We start from the raw sequence: 12,154 nt of genomic DNA on the forward strand, positions 1-12,154 counted from the left end.
AAGTTTCGCGTAAAAGTTACAACAAAATTGTACATAATTCACGTTTTTTTCGGCCAAACCAATCGAGATAGGGCAAAAGATTACTGGACCTTTTCTGTAGATCGCGGCAATTTGCTAATTTGATGGGTCAATCAGATTTGAGCTACGACCAACGGTTCGGCCGCTATCGGGCTTGAAACATTATTTTTATCGAAAAAAATCTCTGGAATTTCAAATGTTCGAGCGTTTTGTCGCTTAACCATGGAAGATAGAGCAAAAAGTCATTAGACCTTTTTTGTAGTTCACTTCATTCCTGACCATGAATTTTCCGTCAGATCCGAGCTAGCTCCAACGGTTCGCCCGCTATCGGGCTTACAAAAAATGCCTGCAGGGGTGAAGAATGCGCGATTTTTTGGGAATTTTTTGAGGGGTTGAAAATGAAAAATTCTCACTTTTCGGGATTTTCCTGGTGGTTACACGTGGAAAGCTATCTGTGTACCAAATTTCAAGTCTCTAACTCATCTGGAAGTAGGTTAGAAATTAGTATACGTGAGTGAGTGAGTCAGTCAGTCAGTCAGTTACACATGCGGTTGTATATATATATTAGATATATATATAATATATATATATATATATATATATATATATATATATATAAAACAAGAAAATAATGCTATGAATTAAAGTGTGCTGTTTGTTATTTTAAATCATATTAAATTTATTATAATTTACAATGTACAATATTTCCTGCAAACAACATTAACAAAAATCTGTTTACTGCTGAATCAATTTTTAACAATTTATTTATTTATTTATTTTGTTTTATAGTTTTGATTCAGCTATAAAAATGTTATTAACTCCACATTACAAGGTTATCTTTATATTAGTGTCAAAATTAGGCAATTAAAACCATTCATAAGAACACTTATTTGCTATACACATATTTTGGCATTAAACCATCTTCAGTGTACATTAACCTCTAAAGCAAATAATAAACAATTAAATATATACAAATGGACCATTATAAATTTAACATCTGTTTAATGTTAAATTTAATGTTAATCGGCTTAATGCCGAAACATCTATGACAAATATATGTTTTAAAAAAGGATTTAGTAGCCTATTTTTAATACTAAAATTACAGATATATGATGTAGAATACTTATTACTGTAATTTGTTTTCAGTCTGAAGTTTTATTATTCTATATTCTATATTTTATTATAATATTGATATTTTATTTTAAGTCCAATGCTAATTAAAAGGCACTAACTTAGAGGTAAAAACATAATTTAATATAAGCTATTCACGTCTAGACTGGATGAAAGATCTATAAAGTATATGAAGTTACAATGCCTGACTCACTGATTTTGTCATCGTCTCCGGGAGCAGAGATGCTGCGTTTGAAAACTCCAGAAGTAGTCTCGACTTCGGGAGATGTCGGCATCGACTGGGCATCTTTGCTGGCTGTAAACATATGCACTAAATATCCACCTGGCATATGTATATTCTGTTTGAGGCAATTACTTTAAAAGCACTTTTATTACTCAACAATTCCAAACAAATGTTCAGTAACTTGTTCAGTAATAACTACACCCTAAAAAATTCACACACCCTAGAAAGATTGTTTGTGGTTTCTTGATGGTTTCTTCACTAATTCTTCACTTGATGGTTATATTTACTGATTACTTCAACTCTGGTTACGTAGTTTAAATGATCTGTAGTGAAGACAAGCAGTTAAATGTATACTGTGGATTTAAACACCTGACTTGGAACATTAGACTAAGAAGGTAGAAAGGTGTGAAACTCATTGTCTAGTTGTTGTTAATGAGTTGTGTGATTCTACACCTATACATACAACATTAACTGTTAACTAAACTACATTTAGAAACAAATCAATTATACTTCACTGAGGATTATTAAATGTTTGTAGCCATATGATTATAGCACATATAAATTATAATGTAGTGTCCCATTCAGACAGCCATTTTAATTCTTTATTGACAGCAAACACTATATAACTTTTAAAACTAAAACTATTTTTGTAAAATGAATTATAAAAAATATTTTCACTATGTACGTGTATAGGATTTGTCATATAGTGCAATGTTTACAAATTCAATACAAGAGAGAAATATTTTCACTTTTTTGTAAGGTCCAAATAGACTATTTTAACTGACTGTTTTAGTCTTTAATAATATCTAATTGTCATAATTATTATTCTTCCAAACTTATCCAAACCATCTTTATTAAGTCAGTGGTTATAGAAAAATACATCCCCAAAAATACACAACAAGCTCTTAGGTAAACAAGAGACGAATCTCTGAACAACATACTGTCCTACCTGTGCCCTTACTCCTGAACCGCTCTGGTTTGGGAATCTTCTTTTTGCGTTCGGCAGCCGGAGAGGGAAGGGGCGAGGGGGGCACGGCTGCCATCCGGCCGGCCACAGAGAACTGTGTGGCATCAGAGGGGTTGACCCGCCTGCGCCATCCCTGCGTTGAGCTCTCCAACAACCCCAGGCGCTCGTCCAGGGGTGTAGTAGACAAGGGGGCATCTGGAGGAGATCTGGGAGCTGCTGTTAGCCGTTCCTTCAATACTTCTGCTGCAGCCTGCAACGCAAAAGAATCATTTAGTAGATCATAAGGCTCTAAATAAGGTTACATCATGTAATTAAAGAACTGCTTATGTCCATCACTAGACTAAAAGCATTACATAAATTACTGCTTGCTCAGTAAAAAATTGGGGTACACAATGTATTGTCATGATATCATCATATACGTTTTTTCTTCCAAGACAATTTTGGAATAAAAAGGCTGGAAGCTCTCAGCAGAACAAAAGAAATGGTAAAAATCAAAAAATAACTGTACATTTTTCAACTATGACAAAAATTCCAATAAAGAACAAATTCATAATGGTTCAGAGCCATTCTTACTTTTTTTGTTTTTGCCTTGTCTAGACTTTACGTGAGGTGGTCCAACTAAAACAGCTGTACATTGAGGCGTGGCTGTACAATGTTATAACAAACCACAGCCAACCAAACCTAAAACCACAACACACAGCAGTCTGCTGACTACACAAAGACAGACACCAGTGCCATTACAACATCCAATGAATACAAATCATAAATGCAACATGTCAAAAATGAGAAAACACTGTTTACAATTCATCTCCAATGTTGTTATTTTCAATATTTCAATGGTGTCTGTCTCTTCTGTTATATTTATAACATACTAAACCAAATAGAATATATCTTTCAAAAATTGCTTTCTTATGCTGATAGTTTGCTTTGGTTATAATTTGCATTCTGTACTTCAGTGAAGTTTAAACATACCCACTGTATACTGCAAAGTGTATTTATTTACTATACTAAGATAGAAACATAAAAAATCTTTAACTACAATGTTTTTACTGTAACCATTTGAAATCTCCACAATTCAATTAAAAATAGTCTACTTATCCAAATTGCACCATATCACACCTTTTTTGTCAATAGATAGACAACAGCAGCCACCACCAACGATATCATGGGATGGTGAAACATGAGATCGAACAAATACCACAGGACAGTCCACAACATTTTGCAACCTGACAATATCACACAACGGTCACAATTGTCACACCAGTATTCTGCTACAGGCTGTTACAGTCTCCCGAGACAAGAGTGGGACATTTCCACAGCCATACTGATCACACAGTCGTTACTTAATGACAGATGTGACCAAGTTATCACCGACTGCCGCTGCCACGAGTCTAATAGATGATGATAACGACTGTTACTCAGGCACCTCACAATACAGTCAACAACTTTTTATGACAAAAAATGCACGACTAAAAAGTGAGGAAAATTTCTATTTCATGTGCTTAATAGTTTTTTGAATTACTAACTACTAAATTGTTTAACCTGTGAATCAGTCAGAATATGTAAAACCAACTCATAATTATTAGCACCAAAGCCGCACAAATCATCAAACACAAAATCATTACCATATTTATTTTAAGTATCTGTATATTTAACAATGAAGGAATTACTTTCTTAATAATATAGTTCTCTGTGTAAGAAATTACTGTTCTAAATTATCTACTGAGTTAAAATAAACTAAATTAAATAATGGAATTTGATGGAAACTTTGTAAAGACTTCCATCACAACCACTAAATAATAAAAATATTGGCACAGTAAAAGGTTACTTTAAAAATAAACATTCCCAGATAATGAAACCAAAATAAAAAAAAAATTAAATGCAAGTAACAAAATTAGAGGCTAACACAAAACAAGTTTATCTTGCAGCTGGTGAAGTGGCAGCAAGAAGACTGTCGTGAATGTGAGTGGGAAATCTTTGCCCCACACATCACACAGAAATAGCCAAGAGCTTTGCCAAATCTGGTCGCCAAAATGCAGTCAACATGATTCATCAAATATTTACTCGTGTGTAATGACATACATTAGGTTAATTTTAAATTTAATTATTTAATGTTGAATCGTATAAGATTAAATATACAGAAAAGTTACTTACTTAAATTTTCATAAAAATTAAATTTAGTGTTAGTTCTCTCCCATGTAAATCTTTATCTTAAAAACTGATTCTTTCTTGGAGTAGTTATATGCATGAATACCAACTATTTAGTAATTTTTATACCAAACATGACCCAGTTGAGAGGTATCAGTTGTTTGTTGCTCCTGGCTTGTGCATGTATACCTAGAAAGTGATCATGCTTGCTTATGCGTTGATGAATTTCTTTGAATAAGGTACTGTTGGAATTGGTATAAAAATGACTAAATCGTTGGTATCATATGTATTTTTTATAACTATAACAGTATTTTTGTTATTTGACTTTAAAAATTTTAAACAGACACCATTTTTAAACGGGTAAAAGGATTTTGTTAATACTTTATTTTTAAAAAGGTCTACCAAAAATAAATACAATTCTCAAGTTTTACAACTTTATCTTAACTGGTTCAAAATATATAATTTCTTTATAAAAACATACAGACAGATAGACGGATAACAAAAGGTTTTAGGAAATTCCTTCATATGAACTTTTTTGCTCATTTTTATATGTAGAACAACATCCCAAAGTATGGGAACACATTTACTGAACACCTTGTATGACACTCTATAATTATGCTGGGTACAGTTGTATGCAAGCAAGCCCGTACTATGGCTTGCAGACCTATAATTGTGCTAATTAATCATGAACATAACTAAAAGTAATATGCTTTTTTTTAAATAGTATATTTTGATAGGATAGTAAATTATATTTCAGTGTCTCAAATATACACTCCATTTTAGCAGTAATACTTAAATTTGTTCTGTTCTTTGGTTTATTTCACACTTTTACTAAGAAAGCAGCAGTTTAGTTCAGGACAATAGTTTTGGTTATTCTGGCAAATAAATCTTTTACCAATAAATTTTAGCACTCCAAATAAAGGATGAACTGCATAAAATTACCCTCCAGTTTTAAATTTAAATTTTACATCTAAAAGAATTTAAAGTCGTCCACATCTTAAATAAAAGAATTATTGTAAGTATAATGAAGTTAAAAAATGACAAAAACTTTGGCAAAATGGCAATAGTTTTGGTTATTTTGGCAAATAAATCTTTTACCACCAAATTTCAGCACTCCAATAAAGAATGAACTGCATAAAATTATCCTCCAGCTACAAACAATTTTTCATTTCATTTTTAGTTTTACATCTAAAACAATTAAAAGTCGTCTGCTGTAAATAAAAGAAATATTGTAACTGTCATGAAGTTATAAAATGACAAAAAACTAGACCAAAACCTAAAACTAATTGTGTGAAAAATAAACCAATTTTAAAAACACTACCAACAAAATCACTACATTAGCCAAATTAGTAGCCAAACAGCCAAGGGATCACGTCAATAATCGAAAATCAAATAAGCCACTACACAACACAGTGCTAGGTCTCGTACTGGCAACGTTGACATCCGGAAGTGGAAAGGGGGGGGGAGTGGATTGCACAGGAAGTGGTGACTGGGGACACCTTTGTTATCAATAGCGACTACCGACTGTGGCTGAGTCAGACAACTGGTGACCCACAACTCGAGGCGGTGTAAGAATGCCAAGGTATCATCAACTGATAAGGCAATGACCTTCCTGCCACCACCTGTTCAACCGATAAACTGAAGGCCAGTCTTCTCATGTTCTCTCCAACACAGGGACGTAACACGAAAGGGTGTTAGATAACTAAATTTTTAAACTGTAGACTTTGATTATTACTGTTTATTAATAACAAGCAATAATTACCAAATGTATTTACTGGAAAATTGATACCATATTTCTTTTCTAAATAATACCTTAGACTAAAGATATTTCTATAGAAATGTCTACACTTATTAGTGTCTACAGATAGACATAAGAAAATGTACATATTAATGTTGTTCAGTTTTTTTTTCTTTTTTGCATATTAAATTTTCTAATATGTTCAAATTTTATTTTAATTTTCAGTAAATGTTTAAAATTAAATATTTAAAACTATATATTTTTTGTAATTTAAGGCCTAGAACATTGATTTTTGTATTGTATGTATATACATTACAACAACTTATTGAAAGGAAATTACTGAAAAGTAAGACAAATTGTAATTTAGTGATAACATTTTTTTAAATTAATTTAATTCTCTTGTTTTGTGTAACAAAATTTGCACCACAAAAACAGATTTTTGTTTTTTATGTAAACACTGACTTGTAAACCTAAAACGTGTACTTCCAGACTATATGAGTATTCTGTACATTTGGATAATTACTGAGATAACCTGGTAAGCAATTCTGGACATTTTTTTTAATATGGCAGTGCTCCAATGTACTCTTTTGAGTAGTGACAAATATTTTCAAGATATTCTCTACCTATGGTTATAGCAGCATTGTGGTGTACGTGTGCCAACAATAGACACTAAGTTGATGGTAATTATAAATGTTTTTTATAATTAATTAGACATATAGTTTTATTCTAAAATTAATGAATTATACATTATTGAAAAACAAATCAGTTTATATTTTTTATGAATATTGTAAGTCCCAGTAAATACATAATTATTGACAGGATCCTGGTGCAACCATTATTACATTGAAAAGTATGTTTTAGTGTACTAGACTGAATGTTACTGTGACTCTAAAACATCTCGAGAACCATTAGACTATTTGATTTAAGTACGCATCGCTTCACTCTAGGAAGATTGCTAGAATTTTTTAACAGTTTTGTATTTAAATAAAAGGTACACAGGCGTCTTTTAAAGAGTTAATAAAAAAAAAAAAACGTTCATATTAAAGAATACAAGTTTTAACAACCCAAACAAACTAATAACCAATTAAGCTTTATATTTTTTCAATTCAGGGAATACCACACATTAAGGTTATGTTGATCACATACGTACACCTAATGCATGAAGATGGCAAGCATAAATTTTGCAATTCAGGGAATACCACATATTAAGGTTAAGTTGCCCTTATACATAGACCAGTTGCGTGAAAATTGCAAGAAGATTTAAATTCAGGGCATATCATATATTATGGTTATATAGACCGTATTAAAATTGTTATGGTGTAATGACCATACTATAATGAAGCCTGACAGCCTATTATAAAAACAATGATTATAAGCTACATCTAATTTGTAATTTTTAATCCAGTAGTCTTTTATGATTTAAAAATACTGATCAATGATAGAATAATTTACATTGTTATAATGTGATTTATTCACTAATCACTGCAATGTGATTTAATTAGAAGTTTAATGCAAATATTTTAAAACAACATGGTAAACATCAATGTTTTATTTGAAAATAAAATCACTGTAGAATCTTAGTAGATAGTATATAGAAAAATTATTTGTTTAGTATTCATAGCAAACTGTTCTTTCATCACAAAATCAACAATATAAGCTGAAATAACCTGAAACTCCTTCAGAAGTTGATTCATGCAATCTACAAGCAGGGATAATACAATTTTGTGTATGCTGCTCTGAAGGCACTGACAATTACAGTATAAAAAAGTTCTATTGTACTTTTCTTACATATGAGTATTTTAGATGTATATTATATGGTGAAATTTTCTGGTGTTTTTAACTCTATTTTGTCTTTAGAAACAAGTAGTAAACATTAAATCATTATGTAACAACAAATAGTTTTAAATAACTAAATAAATCAATAATTTTGTACAAATGATGTTTAAAACCTTAATACATATAAATAGAATTTACTGCTTTTATAAACTAGTTAATATAATTTTGAAATAATAAAACCTTACTTTTAATAATTTAATTCTTCTAATAATATAAAGATTCCATTGCTGTATTACAGTTAGAAGATTTAGAATTCTTGGTATCTCCACTTAATTATAGTTGCTAATGCTAACATTAACTACGGTTTTTAAGTATTACTCTGTATGTGTAATAGTAATTTTCACTGTTGATATGTATATGTAGGTATTATTCCTGGAATTTAAATTTTATTACACCATTACAGAAGAAAATGAAACTCACTGACTTGATAAAGTGAAAAAATACGGAATTAAAATTTGCAGGGCACAACTAAGTTATATAGAAAACTAAACAATAAAATATTAAATAATATAAATATTGTAAAAGATTATTTATAACTCAATTTAATCAAAATATAATTATAGTTTTTAATATTTGATACCAGTTTATTATTAAAACGTAGAACACAATAAAAAATTGTGTTAGGCTTTTAAAATTGTATTGGTTCACTCTGAAGTTGTTATTTTATATGAAATATTGACATAATTATGAGGGGTAAATATGAAATATTGACATAATTATGAGGGGTAAATATGAAATAAAATATTAAAATCCTTAAAATACAAAAAAAAGAAATTATTGATTCTTGCTACAATATTTTAGGAACTAAAGTTACAATTTTTCAAAACCTGAATTCTTCCTTGGTGTGGTACACTATTAAGGGCAAATTTAAAGTGTTTGGATTACGAATATTCCAGTTATAAATTAATCATTTTATTGATGATCATTCAATTTTGTTGCACTAAAAACACTTACTCATTTTATTTCTATAGCCTTGGTAACCAAATTTGTTTCCTAAACTATTTAATTAATGAATATACATTATATTCTCCTTAATCTACGTATTCATAACATATTTTACACTCTATATTTATTTAATCCTCTAATTATGTGTTAATTTATACTGTAATGTACACAAATCTTTGAATCTCATCACATCTCGTGATAAATGTTAATGAGGTGATTATAGGAGAGAGAGATTATGTGAAGAGCTGAGGGAAAGGTCGCAGTTAGTTCTGAGTATGCTAACCTTTAACTAAAGGTCAATGAGTAGTGTTAGCAAGCACAAAGCATTAGCAATTTATGATATATAAGAATGGCAGAAATTTATACTTCCAAAAACTCAAAAGTTTTACAATTATACAAGTATCTTAACAAAATAAAGTATTAATCCTGTTGAAATGAAAAAGAACTTTCATTAATTCTAAAATGTTCAAGTGCAGACACCCAAACTCTTGCAATTTCCAACTGATAAGACATTAAAATAAATTCTATTGCAGTTTAACATTATTGGAATTTGCTAAAGTACTTTGGCCGCAAGCTGGAAATCACCACTAACTGTATAATAATAGCACATTTTATACAAAGTAAATAGTTCTATAAAGTGAAAGTAGTCTCGTTAAAACGTGCAAGATGGACACATTTTATGAATGTTTTTAATCCTATTGTTATAAATCATATATACCTGATGGTCTACGCTAAACAGTCACAGTCACAGTTTCTTAAATATTGTTGTAATATTATTAATATTGACAAAATATCACTAAAAATTTCTCTCCTTTGTCAACAAGAATAGCATTGTGATATATTTAATGGTATTAGTTTTTGCATACAACTGTAAAAATAACAATTAAATTTTGTGCCGAAAATTATCGGCAAGCAAACAATAAAATGACCAAACATGGAACACTTATGTTAACACACAGCAAAGAAACAAGTGACCGTGGCACCCCATATCGAGGATTTTTTTAGTTTTCTTAAAACAAAGCATATATAATATACTGTGAGTAAATATTTAATAACTAGTATTCTCTGTCTTGAATTTAAGATAAAATAGAAACCAAATACTTTAGCAACAGAGGGTAAAATTTACAGTGATTTTTGTAGTCCTTTCCTACACTTTCCTAAGCAGGTTATTGAGTCGACCTCTGATTTTTTATCTTAATGATCCAGTAACTGTTATCATGAAACCATTTTAATTCTAAATGTTTGCAATGTGACAGTCTTATTGAATACCAACATTAAAAAGACACCTCCACCATTTTTAGCGATTAAACCCAGCTCACATAAGTCTTTTTGATCATAAAATCAAATATGTACCAATTTTGATCTCTTAATTCTGTAAGCAGAATAATAAATACTACAATCTGATATTATGTTTATTCTTCACTTGTATTAAAAACTATTTGACCCTTAAGAAAGTCTAATGTATGTGCGATTCTAAAACACATAAATATCTTCATTTAATTTAAGTAAATTTAAGGTTTTTTTGCTCTGTTAATGTAAAAAGTTTAGATTATTAAAACTATTTATATTATTTACTTATAATAATAAAGGTCTGCCTAATATCTTGTCTTTCATACATATTGCAAGTTGTCAATTCCTACTGATTAACAACGAACTTTCTCATGGCTTCCTACATCTGATAGTATACATGACACCTAACATTACACAACTAATCTAATGCTTAGTTTGTGAGAAATAATAAAATGTATTGAATATTTTACTGAATTCCTCAAGTTTAATCAGAATTTGGGTATGTTACTGCTGGATCATTATTTGGGTATGTTACTGCTGGATCATTATTTGGGTATGTTACTGCTGGATCATTATTTGGGTATGTTACTGCTGGATCATTATTTGGGTATGTTACTGCTGGATCATTATTTTATCGTCAGTAAACATCAAAAATTTAGTTGTTGCAAAGTGTTTTATTGGTGATGACTTTTACTAATCCCATTAAACAACCAGTTCCAAAGAACTTTGATCTTTAGTCACATTCAGAATTTAAAATCATTGAATATATTTTTCTAGTGTGTTATTGTAAATAATGGTTAAATATGCAGCACTAGTTTGATGGAAATAAAATCATATATACTAGCAGTAGGTAGCATATATACTAGCAGCAACATGAATACTAGCAGGAGCATAAATATTAGCAGGAACATAAATACTAGCAGCAGCATAAATGCTATAGCAGCAACATAAATACTAGCAGCAACATAAATACTAGCAGCAGCATAAACACTAAAAGCAGCATAAACACTAACAGCGACATAAATACTATCAGTAACATAAATACTAAACCATTCTTGTAGATAAATATTTAAACAAAACAGAGATAAAAATATAAGATTTCATCTAAGTGATATCCAACATGATTATAATGATTTATTTCATATTTAATACATCACATTCAAAACATGTACACACTTGGCATTCACTCTGGTATGTTTACGTTAAATGGCAGTGAACCTAAGAAAATACAATTTTATACTAAGGAAAGAGGAGTTCAGTCCTATCACAGTATTTGCTGTCTTCTCTGCGTCTTCTATTAATAATAGCTAATGTTAATAATTTAACCCATAATTCAAACTTATAGGTATAATAGAGACACAGAGAAGATTAAAAAGAAAATATAGCTAAAATCTTTGCATTAAATTAGAATATTGTTAAAAATTAATGTCCTCATTAGCATATAACCAGTTTTTGGGAAAAGAAATAAAATTATTTTGTGATGAAAGTAATGTGCTAAATTGTTAAATTAAAATTATCAAAGTAATTGGGTCCAAAATACAGAGGGGACACAAAATCTTGAACTCAAAACTATATTTCCAAATTTTTGTTGATAAATGAATATTAAAATAGTTATAACATATAAATATATATAGTACAACATTTACTACTAATTTTTCAATAATATTACTAGCTCAGATAAAGAAAAATTGCAGTCAGCATTGTTTAGACCATTTTATGTCATAACCTCAAATGTTTTTATCAATTTTTGTTGTGATACCTCACTAAATTCGTTTTTTCGCTATCTTAGTGCTTTATTTATAAATTATACATTCGTTTTCTCTATTTTACAGGTGTTTCCTGTAAATTTCCACCATTT

General features: G+C 29.8%; 1 protein-coding gene across 1 annotated transcript in view; it reads right to left on the minus strand.

The window, feature by feature from the left end:
- LOC124353850 (supervillin-like) overlaps positions 1-12,154 on the minus strand; it is a 279,170-nt gene that overhangs the window by 20,916 nt on the left and 246,100 nt on the right. The window contains 2 exon segments of the mRNA XM_046803874.1: positions 1,343-1,444; positions 2,322-2,589. Coding sequence (XP_046659830.1) covers positions 1,343-1,444; positions 2,322-2,589 — 370 coding nt within the window.

Source organism: Homalodisca vitripennis, chromosome 2 (genome assembly GCF_021130785.1).
Source record: "Homalodisca vitripennis isolate AUS2020 chromosome 2, UT_GWSS_2.1, whole genome shotgun sequence".
Lineage (NCBI taxonomy): Eukaryota > Metazoa > Arthropoda > Insecta > Hemiptera > Cicadellidae > Homalodisca > Homalodisca vitripennis.